At 35.1% G+C, this 17,608-nt stretch overlaps 1 protein-coding gene across 1 annotated transcript in view; it reads left to right on the forward strand.

The window, feature by feature from the left end:
* GABRG3 (gamma-aminobutyric acid type A receptor subunit gamma3) overlaps positions 1-17,608 on the forward strand; it is a gene marked incomplete at both ends in the record, with an annotated part of 605,484 nt that overhangs the window by 504,911 nt on the left and 82,965 nt on the right. The window contains one exon of the mRNA XM_080808621.1: positions 16,798-16,935. Coding sequence (XP_080664747.1) covers positions 16,798-16,935 — 138 coding nt within the window. The remainder of the gene's footprint in view (positions 1-16,797; positions 16,936-17,608) is intronic.

Genomic DNA, 17,608 nt, shown 5'->3' on the forward strand with positions numbered 1-17,608 from the left:
AAGACTTGCTATTGCAAAGATGTCTTCCATGATTAATCTGATAATTAAGATATTTCAATCAGAATTCCAATGGTGTGAGTTTTTCTGTATAATTGTTCTGATAATTGCTGTTATAAATGGAAAAGGGATCTTAATGTTAACAATAATGCAGGGGAAGATTATAGTGATGATGATAATCTTCAACTGCCTGACCCCTCATTTGCACAGGCTCTTTCCAACCCCAAGGATCCCAGGATCCTCAGAAAATCTGCAAAAATAAAACATTCGAGCCATGCTATGTGATGATGCTTACCCCTTTCCACATTGCCTCCCAAGCACTTTGGAGGAGGCAATGAGCTTTTTGGTGGTCACATTTAGGATGCAGCAGGGGAGGTTGTTTGGAGTCAGAGGTATCTGCACTTCACACCTGAGCACACATTTTGAGACATGTTCCTGAGTTCATGCACCATTCCTGAACTTCTCTCTGGGGTTGCTAGGAGCAGCTCTGCACTTCCAAAACTTTTCAGGAAAATTAGGTGAAAAGGTTAGAGTAATAGCTGACAGTTCTTCTGCTGCTCTTGGAAAACTAGATGTTTACTACATTACTTAATGAACTTCCCTCTCCTGCCTCCCATTCCAATGAGTGAACTCATTTGACAACACCAAATCCACAGCCCCTTCTCATAACTAGAATCTAAGATTTGTTGAGTCTTTATTCATATCACTCACATACAGCTTGCCATCTGTTAGTGAAAAAGGGGCCAGTTTCACTCATGTGTTGGTACCCCCCAAATATTTATTGGAGGTCTGAGAACTATATTTTTATGGTACTCCTAGGACTTTTTTTTTAAATAACAACTTTTTTTATTGAGTTTTGTATACCATAAAATTTACTAGTTTGAAGTATACACGTCAGCAGTGTTTGGTATGTTCATAGACTTGCACAACCATCATCGCTACCTAAATTAAAACATTTTTGTCACCCCAAATGAAACTCTGTACTCATTAGGCAGGCACTCCCCATTCTCCTGTCAGCCCTAAGTAACCACCAATGTATTTTCAGTCTCTCTAGATTTGCCCATTGTAGACATTTCATGTAAGTAGAATCATACAATATGTAGTTTTATTTTTACATCATCAGTTGGTACATGTTGGGTTGTTTCCACTTTGGAGCTATTATGACTATTGCTGTTAGGAACATTGGTTTCCAGGTTTGGATGTGAACATATGTTTTCTTTTCTCTTGGGTATATACCAGGAAGTATATGACATTTTGAGGAACTGATAAACTGTTTTCCATAGAAGTTGCACCATTTTACATTCCTACCAACAGTGTTCAAATGTTCCAATTTTTCCACATTCTCTCAAATGCTTGTTTTTTTTTTCTTTTTTTTTTTTAATTGCACCCACAGTGGTGTATGTGAAACAGTATCTCGTGTTAGTTTTGATTTTCACTTTCCTAATGACTAATGATGTTGAGCATCTTTTCATGCACTTATTGGCCATACACATACCTTCCTTTAAAAATCTATTTAAACCTGCTGTCTATTTTTAATTAGACTATTTGTATTTTTGTTGTTGAGAGGTAAAAGTTCTTATATATTCTGGATTCAAGTCTCTCATCAGATGCATGATTTGCAAATATTTTCTCCCATTCTGTGCCAGCATGCTTTTAAATGTTCATAGCAGCAATGTCCATAATAGCCAATCTGTGGAAAGAGCCAAGATGCCCTTCAATAGACAACTGGATAAAGAAGACGTGGTCCATATATACAATGGAATATTACTCAGCCATCAGAAAGGATGAATACCAAACTTTTGTGTCAACATGGATGGGACTGAAGGAGATTATTTTTATTTTTTTAAAAACCATGTAGGATATTAAAATTGCACAATAAAGCTAATAATTTCAAATTTATGACGGGATAATTCTTTATGAGTAGCTGAATTTTTGTAAGTAGTGAGCAGGTGAAACCTTGGAAGACTTCAGAAGCCACATACACACATACTCCCACGCACAGAGCACTTGGATGCCTCTCAGACTGCACTAAACAAGGATGATCAGAAGATGTGGTCCCATTCGTTTGGTGGGTGGAGTGTCAAACTTGTGTGGCCACACTAGCCCCTGCACACCTCAGCTGGGCTCATTTGTCTTCCATCTGGTGAGATTAAGGATTGATGACACTCTTCTGAGAAAATTTTAAAAAAATATACAAAAATTTAAATTTAAAAATAAATAATTTAATAATTTAAATTTAAAATAATTTAAATTTAAAAAATTTTAAAAATATACAAAAGGTACAATTGAGGGTCAGTATTGACCTAATGCCACAACCAAATGCCCATATCTTTCCCTTCACTTCTTCCCCTCACGTGGACATTTTATCATCTCACACCATCATGAGAAGGGTGTGAAATTTCTAACGAAGATGCAAGAAAGAAAAGAAACACTATACAGCAAACTAAGAGGAAGTATATGGACACTGTAGATTTAAAAATATGAATACACAAGCATACATATATACAGTATGACTTATCAAGCCTATCTGAAAAAGAAACTTCTGGAAGCTTTCAATCTCTTAATCATCAAGAGTGATTATGATTTCTAGGTAACCCATGAGTTACTTTCAGCATACACCTCGAATAATGTGCCCTGTGGTCACTGGAACCACAGATTTCAAGTACACCAGTGATGAGAAAGCTCTTACAATGTTTTTATAAATATATAAACAGACAAAAAGTTTTTTTCACCTTTTTTGAAGCTAAGAAACCTTTAAAAATAACACACACACACACACACACACACACACACACACACACCATAAGCCCAAGGGTCTCTAGTTGACTATTAACTTCCCAAAAGACTTAGGACTGCTGTCTCCCAAGGGAAACACAATTTGAAAGACTTTACCTTTTACCAACTTATTCCCTAAAGGGTAAACATCCATCCCATAGAAAATTTTGGCTTGTTGAAGAAGAAGAAGAAGAAGAAGAAGAAGAAGGAGGAGGAGGAGGAGGAGGAGGAGGAGGGGGAGGAGGAGGGGGAGGGGGAGGAGAAGTTGTCAACATTTAGAAGCTAGGAGGTTTTAAACAAAATTATATATTTCTACTTTTTTTTGGAAGGCTAAATATTTGGTGACTCTGGCAAATTCAGGGGGTAGGCACTACTCTAGATAGAGCTGTGTGCTACAGGTCTCTGTCACCCTTACCCTCTCGTCCCAGTTCACCCATGGCCTCTCTCATTTATCTTCCCTGCTTCCAAAGGCACTGAAGTTGCAAATTCATTTCTGGATGGAGCTTTTTACTTTTCACACCAATCCCCCCTGTAAAATACAATTTCCATTCCAGAATCAGGACATGTTCACATACATCCATGTACTGAAAATAGCACAAAATAATATTTTGGGGGACAATGTATGATGGCTTCTGATATGTTCTTTTCTATTCTATTGTATGTCATTAAAAAATTCTGGATATGATCCAATATAATGATTTCAAAGACCCAGTGTTTCAAAAAAAGTATCCTAGGTCACCCCATCATATATATTTTTTAAGATGTTTATTTATTTGTCAGAGAGATAGCGGGAGAGAGAGAGAGAGCAAGAGAGTGTGCACACAAGTGGAGGACAGCAGGCAGAGAGAGAAACAGGCTTCCTGTTGAACAAGGATTCTGATGCTCGACTCAATCCCAGGACCCTGGGATCATGACCCGAGCAAAGGTGGACATTTAACCAACTGAGCCACTCTGGCATCCCTACCCTATCATATTTAAAGAGATAAAGCCCCAAGAGATTGTGTGGCTTGTCTATTATCTAGGAAGTAGGTAAACAATGTTTAGATGAAAAAATAACCTAAAAACTTCAATACAAGGGACCTTATTTAATAATAACCAGCCACTGAATGTTGGACCACATTGAGTTGAGAAATTTCTGAATGAAAAATTGTGAGGAAGAATCTGGAATGATTTTTAACAGTGGACATAATTTTGTGACCTGGCAGTAGATACTATGATACCTAGTAGACTCTACAATATCCAGCGGACTACAAAATATTCTGTAGTCCCTACAGTACCCGGTAGACCCCATAATGTCCAGTAGCCCCTAGACTATCTGGTAGAATTTACAATATCTCTTAATCTCTGTGCCTTCCTACTCTGACGGTAGTAAATTTGCCATTGATGCCTGAAGCGTCCCCCCATCTCTGGAGTACTTTTGTGATATTTGCATTGAGAAAATAACATTTTTCCTAGCATCAGGAAAATTATTATTATAATTGGCTACATTAACAACCATAGACAAGAAATTGATCACAATTGTCAAAGTAGAATTTATTTTTTCTTGCTTAGAAACAAAAATAAATTTAAAAACAGCTTCTTATTACATCTTTTAAATCAATGGTGTTCTCTTTCACCTCCGAACATTTCTCAAAGTAGGTCAAATGCGACAGATAAGGAAGCTACCACTTAAATCTCATCATTCAAAACAAACACCACTTTTCTCTAGACAAAAGGCTGTGCAGAGTGTAATTTTTCTCTAAGGCTGTTGCCTCTTGACCCATTGTGTCCCAAACTGAAAGCATGCGACCCAGAGGGGCATGCAAGAGAGCAACCTCTAAGGTTGAACATATTGACAGTTGGCATAGCTACTCGCCCTCCCTCCTTTAGTCACCTGGAGTGGAAACCCATAATGGAGAGCCTTCTGAACAGCTCAACACAAAGAGGGAAGAACTTTTCAAATGCAGTATTTTGAATGAAGGATGTAATTTTATTTTATATTTGGCACCACAATGAAAAGTACAATTGACATTAATTCAGTAATTACCATGGCCTGGAACACTGCTGAGTACTTCATATAATCTCTTAGTCAGTTGGGCTGCTATTATAAAATTCTGTAAAATGGGTAGCTTAAACAATAAACATGCATTCCTTACAGTTCCAGAGACATGAAGTCCAAGATCAAAGTGTCAAATTCAGTGTCTTCTGATGGCCCACTTCCTGATCTACAGATCTCGCTGCCATGTCTTCATGTGGCAAAAAGAGTGATCATCTTTCTTGTGCCTCTTCTAAAGACACCAATCCCAAGAGCTCCACCTTCATAAGCTAGTTACCTTCCAAAGGTCCCACCTCTATATTCCAACACATTGGGGATTAGAGCTTCAGCATATAATTTGGTTAGAGACACGAACATTCACTCTATAACATGTAATTATGTGCAGTCCTTGGTGCCTTGACACTATTAGGAGCTAAGACTCCCATTCACCTTCTTCACATTTCACAAATTAGGAGCCTGAGACTTGGAAAGTATCTCACTTAATGGGATCAAAGTCTTAGAGCATATAAAAGGCAGAGTTTGATTCCAGGCTGTAGGGCTGCTGGTATTGCTGTTTTTGACATGCCCATATATTTTCATTTTGATAAACCTTTTAGGCTCCCAATGGCTATTTTATTGGCTAAATATAAGATTTGGTTTACAGATCGTATGAACATTTCCCGGTCTTTTCTTTTTTCTTTTCTTTTCTTTTTTTTTTTTTTTAATAAGGGAAAGAGTGCCATGAAACCCAAGTTATAGTTACCCAACATCAACATTTTGCTCTTTCAGCCTAGAATGCCTCCTCTCGTATCTGTTAAAGAATGCCTTAGGTGCCTTTACCAGATATGCACAAGTGTCATTATCACACAAAGTTAATAGTGATTCCTTAATATCATAGAACACTCAATCTAAGGCCAGTTTTTGCAGATTTTTTTTTTACAGTCATTTGCAAATCAGTATCAATCAGTATCAAGGTCTACACAGTACATTTCATTGATATTTCTCTCAAGTCTCTTTTAATGAATACAAGTTCCCTCTATTTATTTAGACAGAAACTAGACCATCTTGCCTGCCAAGTTTCACACATCCTAGATTTGGCTTATTGTATTTTCATCGTGTCATGTATTCCCCACATTTCTTACAAACTGGTAGTTAGCTCTAACGCCTTAGTATTAGAACACTTTATAGGCAGTCCTGTGTAATTTGATTACAGTATGGCAGAAGGAACATAATGTCTGCTTGTCCTTCTTTAGTGATGTTAAGACAGACTCCCAGAGCCCTCAGATGCTGCAAAGGGGCATAATGTAATCACACCACTCTTTCCTTCATTCATTAGCTGTGGTTGATCTGAAAAAATAACTTTTCGTAATCAGCATTTATTTAGCATAAATTCAGTCCTTAAAGGGTACCCACAAAAATGCATATTGCCCTTTATTTATCAATTTTCAGTACAATTTGTTGGCTCCCAGCACCTTCTAGTTCTTTCTCTTTTTTGGAATGAGGTTTGGTGTCTTTATCAACTTATGGTCCATTTTTATTGTTAACTGTTTATTCACAGATTTTACTATCAGATTTTTGGTCTTACTTTTTCTAATTTTTACATGTAATTCTTTATCAGTATAATTAGTCCTTTGATTCTCTTATATTAACCATATTTTTCTCAATTTATCATTTGTTGTTTTTACTTTCCTTTAAGAATACTTCTTGCTGTTAATTGTTAAATCATTTCTTATATTGCCAATTTTATAAATATGTTTTTTAATTGCTTTTGGATTTTGAGTCATTGTTAGGAAACTTTTTTAACATCCAAAGTTGTGAAGGAATTCATTCCTATTTCTATTATAGTACTTGCATTTTTTCTGTTTGTTTTGTTTTTGTTTTTGTTTTCCCACAATTAGATCTCTGATCCTTTTTGATTTATCCCAGTGTATGGTATAAGAATGCACCCAATTTATATTTTTCTCAAATGGATTCCACAGATCATAAACTCCCTCCTACGCACTAATCTAAGTTGCTGCCTTCATCTTATACTAATTCAAAGAGAATCTCACATATCTTGTTCCCTTGGGCTCTTATGTACCAATTCCGAAATTGTATTTAGTGTAGTCTTTATCATATTAAATAGTCTTAAAAAAAGAAAAACTAGTTCCCCTCATTGCATTTCTCCTGATAATTCACACTTATTATTCTTTCAAGTAAAACTGACAAATAATCAACTTGTGTGGAAACAGGAAAAAAAAAAGAAGCAAATGATCTTAATTGAGATCACATCAAAAGTACATATTTAACTTGGGTAGATTCAACACCCTTACATTGTTGTGTCTCCCTATGCAAGAACATGGCATGTCTCATTTATTTGGTTTACTTTTGTCTCGTAATAACTTATGGACTGCCTCTTATAGAATTTCACAATTTTATTGTTATAACTAGCTATTTTATGATAGCTAAAAAAATCATTTGTGTTAGTTTGTCTATTATTCTGTGTCTTGGCACAAAACAATATTTTCTTTCTAATTTGTGTGACTTTATTATTTTATTTATTTATTTTGCTAGAAACATTTTGGCTAATGTATCCAATACAATGACAAATAATAGTGAAGATAATGGACATTGTTTTAAAGGAAAAAGAAAGTTTCTAGTATTTTCCTTTTAATTAAGTTTTTGGTTTCCAGTAATATATGCAGACTATGTATATACATATATGTATGTACAGTTATACATATATATGATATATCATTTAAGTCCTCCTTTATTGCATATTTTTATTAAATACATGCTACAGTTTATCAAATATTTTTGCCTTCTATGGAGATGAACACCAGATGGATTATATTCATGAATTTCCACTCTTTCCATCCTATTAATCTCATTAGATCATATGTATTTAAAATAATATGCTGATTGAGACTATTTACTAGTAATTTATTTGAAGTTTTGTATCAGTATTTGTTAAGTGAGATTTGTTTTTCCTGTGCATCCATTATCAGGCTGTATATCATTGTTGTACTTATTATACAAAAATAACTAGAATGTTTTCCTTCATTTGCTACTCTCTAGATGGGCTTAAATAGCACCAACAACATCTGATTATTAAAGGTATGGTAGGACTCCCTGTGTTTCTACCTGGCTCAATGCTTTCTCACACAGTCACTCTTTCTACAACCTTCCATTTGTCCTTCTATGGGAACCAAATTGTTTTGAAAGAAAATTTGAAACTATGAAAAAGGAGAAAAATGCACATGGTTTTGAAAATTACAGCTTGCAAAGTGAATTTTTTATGAGTAAAATGCTATCTAATTGTGAAATATTGTTGTTTGTCAAAGCTGTGTTAGAAGGAACTATATACTTCATGACAAACTTGACCAGCCACTGAAGTAATTAATGTCTGGTACATGAATCATTGATTATTTTATATGTTAACTATTCAATATAATAAGCTGATTGTTTAATCAAAGTCAGATTGTTTAATCAAAGCCCACTTTTATGTATTTCACTGTGAAGTGAGGAAAAAGAAATAATTTTCATGTTTTCACAATTAGCAGATCAAACAGGTCAAGTGAGAAAGATTGATCAGATTTGGTTTCCCAAGGAATATATGGTTATGGCAAGGATTTTGATTTCTGTAAGATACTGTAGTAAATATTATACATGAACTGACAATTTAAGTATTAGGTTAGATCTCACCTGTATGTGAAAGAACTTATGGCTAAAAAAAAAAAAAAAAAAAAAAATCTTTGTTTTAATGAAACAACAAAGCAACAGTTAATAGAAAAAGCCGGTAAAGATTAAATATTTGTCTTAGCTTTTTCTTAATATTGTTTTCTAGCTTCAAAAATTAGAAAATGCTTTATTTGGGACACCTCGGTGGTTCAGTCAGTTAAGTGTCTGATTCTTGAATTCAGCTCAGGTCATGATCTTAGGGTCATGAGATCCAGCCCCACCTCAGGCCCTGTGCTCAGTGCTGAGTCTGCTTGAGATTTTCTCTCTCCCTCTGTCCCTCCCTTCTGCACTTTCTCTCTCTCTCTCTCAAGTAAAAATAAATAAATCTTAAAGAAAAAAAAAAGGAAGGAAGGAAGGAAGGAAGGAAGGAAGGAAGGAAGGAAGGAAATACTTTGTTTTACAGGATACACACAGAGGGCCTGAAGAGAGTCTTTTTCCATCATGGCAGCCAGGGACTGAAACTGGAGAGCAAGCATATCTGCTACTGCCATGACTCTTAATACAAACTTCGGTAAAATCACTATAACATGAAGTGAACTGGACAGTTTGATGGACAAGATTAGGAATTAACTTTGTTGATATGAAAACTTTATTTTCATAGTCACAGGGCATGTTTGTCTTTAAAATATTGTCATCAAGTAGTGTTAGTTAATATCATATGTACACACAAATCACACACATACGCATGTACACATACATGTACACATACAGAAAACTGACATTCCAGTAGAAGGAACCTATTCAAAATAAGTTGAGAATAACTAATAAATAAAATTAATAATAAAACTATAAAATAACTATAATTAAATTTTAGAAATACTTATCTGAACATATTTTAAGGAAGCATTAAACATCAATACAAAGATAAATACAGAAATGATTGATAAATTTACTTATACAAAATTATTGAAGTTCATTATATCAGATATACAAGAAAAATACCAAGAGAGAGAAAACAAATGGGAATGAGAGGTCTTCTCTAAATGATTCAAAATTACCCCAAAACAAAAATTTCTATGCCCTGCCCAGAACTTTGAAAGCGTTCCTGCAAGTAAGGGCCCCTTGACCTTAGAACATTGCTTGGCACATAATTGCAGTTATACGTGACAACAATATGATGATGGTGGTGGTGGTGGTGGTATTGGGGAAGTTTATGATCACTGTGATGATGATGGTGATCATGACCATAACTGCAATGATATTGATGATGATTATGTGTAGGAAGAGGAAGCACAGAAGAGAATTTAGTAGCCTGAGTAAGATACTGAAAATTTCCTCCGATTTTACCTTCTCTCTGAAATCCCAACTGTTGTTATTTCAAGTTAATTGCATGTATCTTTGGAAAACTATGATGAATTTAAATGTAAATATGTTTTATTGAAGGTGTTACATATACATTTATCAACGCATTAGTATTGATTTATTTGTGGCAGGGAGGATACAATGGGAGGCCTTCTGAATTAGAAATAAAAATAGAAGTTTTGTAAAAGGAGAAGTCAGGTAGAATGGAGTTGAAAGAAGGCTCTGGGTTTGTTCTGTAGCTTCATTAAGGATGAGCTGTGTGGCACTGGATATGTTATTTAACATTACAGTGCTCAGATCAGTCTACAACAGGATTAAGATTAAATGGAAAATATAGGTAAAAGTCCTATTGAGCCTGCTGGCATGCAATAAATAGAAGCCATTGTTTGTTGCTCTTATTATTTTTACTAGAATTATGGCATAGGGAGATCAACTTTGGAGTGGTGGAGTAAGGATCACAGTGACCACTTTTCCACAAAAGCAGTAAAAATACTGGTAAAACAACTAAAATCAACCATTTTAGAATACCATAAATTAACCAAAGTCATATAAAAAACTGAAAATTTTCTATCAAAGAGAAACATCTGAATCTCAGAAAGGCAACAGAGCCCGTACATATCAGCTTAGGACTATTCCCTTTTTCTCTGCCTCCCTGCTACCTCAGTAGCAGGGTAGGTCTGAAAGATTTGCAGGCTCACAATGAATGGAGAGGTAAGAGCTTTATTCCAAGAGCACCATCAATATTATGTCAAAACTAGCAGTATTTGAAAAATTTCATTCCCAAAATGTTGTTGGTCATTTGATTCGACTCAGAGCTCAACACAGCTAAAAAAACTAAATTTAAGAAAGAGTATCACCAGGACATCATTAGAAAATAATGGAAATCTTCTGACAATGTTACATCTGCCTGTTCATGATATCAATTTTCTTTCATCAAAAGAGAAGACCAGCCTCACTACCCCCCCCCCCACAAAAAAAAAAAAATTAAAGCAAGACCTAGATACAGAGAAATTTGAAAAGCTCCAGGAAATTCTTAGGGATCTATAAGAATTTTGCGCACATGTGAAGTGCTGTATGCATGCCCAGGAAAGACCTAGGAAAGAAGAGCACCCTGGTCACTCACCTCTTGCTTGGATGAATAGTGCAAACAGAAAATTAAAGCTAAGTCTGTTTTGTAAATTGTTTAAAGTTTAAAGTCATGCTTTCACACACAGATCTCCCTGGCAGAGGTAGAAAAAATACAGGAATGGCATTTAAGGAAACATTCTGACTGATCATTGGCTGACCACTAAATTATAATGAACCAAATGTGACCCCTAGGAGACCAGGCTTGAAAACAAGAACATAAAATCAACAACAATAACAAAATATAGCAGGGAACTCAGTGTCTACACACTGTGGAGAATACAGATTTACAAATTAACCTGGAAGAGTCACTAAGGAAATAAACAACAAGAAGAAAACAAAAACAAAAATCCAAGAACCACCACCACCTCTGGAGTGGAGAGAGGGTTCTGATACTGGAGTTGTTACAATGCATTATCTAAAATGTCTCATTTCCAATGAAAAATTACAAAACCTACCCAAAAAAGGCAAAGTATATCACATACCCAGGAATAAAAATTGTCAATAGAAATAATCCTTGAATACTCCCAGATGTTGGATGTACTAGACAGAATTTAAGTCTGCTATTCTACATACATTCAAAGAACTAAAGTAAACCAATGTCCAAAGAATTAAAGGCAAGGAAAGTCTGACAACTAGGTGTCATTAAATAGAGAATATCTGTACAAAGATAGAAATTATTAAAAAGAAACTAATTGCAATTCTAGAGTTAAAAAGTACAATGACTGGGGCGCCTGGGTGGCTCAGTGGGTTAAGCCTCTGCCTTCAGCTCAGGTCATGATCTCAGGGTCCTGGGATCGAGTCCCGCATCGGGCTTTCTGCTCAGCAGGGAGCCTGCCTCCCCCTCTCTCTCTGCCTGTCTCTCTGCCTACTTGTGATCTCTCTGTCTCTGTCAAATAAATAAATAAAATCTAAAAAAAAAAAAAAGTACAATGACTGAAATAAAAAAAGTCACTAGCCAGCTACAAACAACAGATTCGAGGAAACAGAAGAAAGTATCAGCAGACTTGAAGATAGGCCAGTAAAGATTATCCAGTAAGAGAAACAAAATGAAGCCTGAATGGAGAAAAATGTGTAGAAATTCACACACCTGTGACATATCATGAAAATTACCAGCATACAGTGAATGGAAGTCCCAGAGAAAAGCAGAGAAATAAAGCCAAAAATATTGGAAAAAATAATAACCAGAAGATGCTCAAGAAACTCCACTGAACTCAGAGAACCATACCTATCCACAGCAGAGTCAACTTGATGATTTCTCATCAGAAACCAAGGAGGTTAGAAAACAGATAAGAGCTTCAAAATGTTGAAGGAAACAGAGTGGCAACCAATAATTCTATAACTAGCAAAACTTTTCAAAAATGCAGGAAAATCAAAAGATAAGCCTAGAATGGCAGAAAATGTTTGTAAAACATATGCCTGATAAAGGACTTGTCCCAAAATATACAAATAATTCTTAAGACTCAACAATATGTCTTCTTTAGAGAAATGTATGTTCATGTCTTCTGCCCATTTTTTTTAACATGATTATTTCTTTTGTGTGTGTTGAGTTTGAGGAGTTCTTTATAGATCTTGGATATCAGCCCTTTGTACTGTCATTTGTGAATATCTTCTCCCATTCCTTGGGTTGCCTCTGTTTTGTTGACTGTTTCCTTTGTTGTGCAGAAGCTTTTGATCTTGATGAAGTCCCAAAAGTTCATTTTTGCTTTGGTTTCCTTTGCCTTTAGAGACATATCTTGAATGAAGTTGCTGTGGCCAATCTTTTATCCATTTCAAGTTTATCTTTGTGTATGATGTAAGAGAATGGTTGAGGTTCATTCTTCTACACGTAGCTGTCTAATTTTCCCACCATCATTTATTAAAGAGACTGTCTTTTTTCCACTGGATATTTTTTCCTGGTTTGTCAAAGATTATTTGACCATAAAGTTGAAGGTCCATATCTGGGCTTTCTACTCTGTTCCACTGGTCTGTGTGTTTGTTTTTGTGCCATGCTGTCTTGGTGATCACAGCTTTGTAGTAAAACTTGAAATCAGGCAATGTGATGCCCCCAGTTTTGTTTTTCTTTACTATGGAGTATTATGCCTCCGTAATACCAATGGAATTGGTATTACTCCATAGTATAATTACTCCATAGTATAATATATATATTATATACTATATAGTATATATATATAGTATATATAGTATATATAGTATATATGTGTATATGTATATGTACATGTATATGTACATGTACATATGTATATGTATATGTACATGTATATGTACATATATATGTGTATATATGTATATATACTATATATATACTATAGTATATACTATAGTATAGTATACTATACTATAGATATATAGACTATATATATAGTATATACTATATACTATATATAGTCTATATATCTATACTATATAGTATATAATATATATATTACTATATATTAGTATATAATACTCCATAGTATACTCCATAGTATAGTATATATATAATATATACTATATATAGTATATATATTATATATAGTGTATATACTATATATATAGATATATATATTATATTATATATATTACTATATATTAGTATATAATACTCCATAGTATGCCAATTCCATTGGTATTATGGAGGCATAATACTCCATAGTATACCCAATACTCCATAGAATACCCAACTTTTGTATCAACATGGACAGGACTGGAGGAGATTATGCTGAGTGAAATAAGTCAAGCAGAGAGAGAGTCAATTATATGGTTTCGCTTATCTGTAGAGCATAAGAAATAACACGCAGGACATGGGGAGATGGAGAGGAAAAGTGAGTTGGGGGAAATTGGAGGGGGAGATGAACTATGAGAGACTATGGACTCTGAGAAACAAACTGAGGGTTTTGGAGGGGAGGGGTGTGGGAGGTTGGGTGAGCATGGTGATGGGTATTATAGAGGGCAGGTATTGCATGGAGCACTGGCTGTGGTGCATAAAAAATGAATTCTGGCTGGGCGCCTGGGTGGCTCAGTGGGTTAAGCCGCTGCCTTCGGCTCAGGTCATGATCTCAGGGTCCTGGGATCGAGTCCCGCATCGGGCTCTCTGCTCGGCAGGGAGCCTGCTTCCCTCTCTCTCCGCCTGCCTCTCTGTCTACTTGTGATCTCTGTCTGTCAAATAAATAAATAAAATCTTTAAAAAAAAAAAAAAAATGAATTCTGGAACACTGAAAAGAAATTAAAAAAATAAATAAACCAATTTTTTAAAAGTTTATTGGAAAATTTAAAAAAAAGACTCAACAATATAAAACAAATAACCCAATTAAAAAGTGAACAAAAAATCTGGATACCTCACCAAAGAAGACATATATGTGACCAATAAACCCATGAAAAGTTGCTCGATATCATCAGTCATTAAGGAAATGTAAATTAAACAGCAAGGTACCATTTCACACCCACTATGACTATTATAATTAGAAAGACAGTTATTAGCAAATGTTGGAAAGAATAGGGAGAAATTGGAACCCTCATGCATGGCTGGTAGGATTTTAAGGTATAGCCTTGAAAAACAGTCTGGCAGTTCCTCAAAAATGTTAAATATAGAGTTACCTTATGCCTCAACAATTTCACTCCTATTTACATACCCAAGGAAATTGAAAACTATGTCAGCACAAAATCTCATACAGAAGTGTTTTTAACTCTCGAGAAATTAAGTGGGTATGCCAATACTGCTATTTGCTTAGATAGAAAAATGGAGGAGAAATAAGTCTGGATTAAGGGAAAGGAAATCTGTTCTGGAACAAGACATAAATCATTTTAAAGGTTTTCTTAAGGATCTGGGAACCATTTCTTTAAAATATAACCAAGAAAGATAATATCCCAATCTCCTAGTTTCTGTGGGAAGGTAATAGCCTAATTCAGTGGGAACCTTGCTCCAAGTTGCAAAACTACATTTCATCCTAAAGATATGTGAAGTCCTTATTTGCTTAAAAAACAAATCACTAACATTCATAACAGCATTATTCATAGAAGCATAGAAGTGGACTCACTGCCTATCAACTGACAAATGGATAAGCAAAATCTGGTATATTTATTTAGTGGGATATTATTGGGTAGTAAGTAAGATGAAATCCTAACAAGGGCTGCAATATGAGTGACCTTAAACACATTATGCTCAGTGAAGGACATCAGTTCAAAATATAATATACTATATGATTCAATTTATATGAAATGTCCATAATAGGCAAATATATAGACAGAAAATATATTAGTGGATGCCAAGAACTGGATGTAACAGGTGGTGTGTGCAATGCGGGCAAGGAAGGGAAATGGGGATTGACTACTAGTGGGCCTGGGGTTTTATTTTGGGTGATAAAAATATTCTAAAATTTCATTTTTACAAAAGTTATACCACTCTGAGAATATACTAAAAACCACTGAGCTGTGCATGTTTTATGTATGTGAATCACACCTCAATAAAGCTGTTTAATAAAACAAATTAAAAGAAAGAATTACAGCATAAAGTACTTTTTTCTGATTATGGTAGTATAATAGGAAGATAAAGCAAGCAGTACAGTGGCTTATGACCAAGTAAAAGGTCTGGCTACTTCATAGAAATGTCTGGGTCTGAGTCTTAGTGCCTTGAAACCAACATTGTCAAGTTAAAAGAGAGCAAGTATCCCAGCTATGGTGACAATAATTTCACAGAACAATACACAATCAGAAAGCGGGGGGCATGCCAGGATTTAATTTTAGTCTTTGAATGAGGGAGCCATGCTAGCAATGATGGGAAGAAAGGGAAAATACCAGGAAGGAATATCATCTTTACGAGACTTGCAAACTGATCTTCACAATGTCTAATTAGCAATCTCCAACCACTTATTAATATGTTTGTATAAGTATGTGTTTATCAGTGTGGTGCTTTTCATATTCAGGATGGTAGTGCATATATTTCTCCCTACTACAGTCATGCCATCAGTGTCTATATGAATCGGTGAAGGGCTAATGATATCAATGCTATAATGTGTTGAAAGACAACATGGGATCTAGGCCTGCTCTTAGGTGAGGCATGCTCCAGGAAGCAGACCTTGCCATAGAGCCTGGGGGCAGTTACTCTAGAAAACAAGTATTGCCCAAGTGGTATTCAGAAGTAGAGATCCAGGAGTTGAGAAGTAGTTATTGGGACAATCTCTGGCTTGCGTCAGGGAGCTCAAAGGGCCCTAATAATAACATCTGTCCGTGACACTTGGCTCTGGGCAGGTTGTCACCCTAGGCTTAAGGCAGCAGAAACATACCAGCATCTTGCTTCCTGGAGTAATGAATGAATAAGATAAGCATTGGTCTGTAATAAAAGTTAAAGTTCACCGATCAGAACTGGAGACTGATGTCAGAGCAGGACTGAGAGTCAGTTGACCTCTGGAATCCTGGAATGATTGCCTTATTGAATTTGTCTTTCTTAAGATTTGAATGGACTAAGTTCTGGGGATGGGTGAAGGTGTTACGAGCCTAGGCCAGGTAGTTAGATCTCAGAGTCTGGAAACTAGTAACACTTTGACGAGGATCTCCACATTTTGAAAATGACCACAGCCTATGGTGACTAAAAGTGGCTCTCCAAGGTTAAAGAAATAAAGACAGTAACCCTCTTATATGGTGTGTCCACATAAATGATGATCAGGCTTGTGGCTGGGAACATCTTGCTGATGAAGATCTGTAGCAGGAATTCTCTGGGTTGAGTGGCCTTTACCATTAATTTTTTATTTTAAATGTCTTTGAAGAAATTTTTGAGAGCAAATATGGCCTAAAATTTTAACTTCTGTTAAATGATCAGAATTATAATTTTGACTCTTATTTTCATAAAACTATGTCTTCAAGTGTTAATATTTATTCTGTATTTTCAGATGGCTACCCCAAAGAAGAAATGATTTACAGATGGAGAAAAAATTCAGTTGAGGCAGCTGATCAGAAATCCTGGAGGCTTTATCAGTTTGACTTCATGGGCCTCAGAAACACAACAGAAATTGTAACAACATCTGCAGGTAGGAATTAATTTAAGGAAACATAACTCTCAAAAAAAATCTGACTTTTTCCCCTGGTGCCTGAGGCATAATCATGCCTTTAATGTAGAATTTCATCATGTTTATGTTTTAACTAGTTATATTAGGGCAATCACATACCTCAGTAATATTTGAGACAAAACAACTGATTCAATAGTGAAAATATTTTTAATGTTTTATTGGGATGGAAAAAGGATCATGAGAATTGTCTTATTTTTTAATCAAGATGACATTTACATCATGTCTATAAATTTAACTAGGATTCCCACTATCAACCATATTTATATAAACTGATTTTACTAATAATGAGAGTTCTACAACTTTCCATATACATAATATGAATAAAATATTATTGAGAATATATACATAAAAGGAGCTGCTGTGAAATGTCCTTTGAATTTTAATTTTTAGCTTCTTCCTTTCCTTTACTCTAACCTTTATTTTGAGCTTTGTATTTCTTTTCCAATATACTGAACACAATAATTATCCACCAGTTTGATTTTATTAAGTGACCATTAAGTTCATAGTATAAGGTATGTAGTTAGATGGAAAGAGATGTTTCATCTATTAGCATATTTGAATATTTTAGGGATTTTTGTTTGTTTTATAGGGTTTTTTTTTTCTTGCTTGGTTTTATGAGGGTTTTTTTGCTTAG

Source organism: Martes martes, assembly GCF_963455335.1.
Source record: "Martes martes genome assembly, chromosome: 7".
In the NCBI taxonomy this organism is placed as follows: Eukaryota; Metazoa; Chordata; class Mammalia; order Carnivora; family Mustelidae; genus Martes; species Martes martes.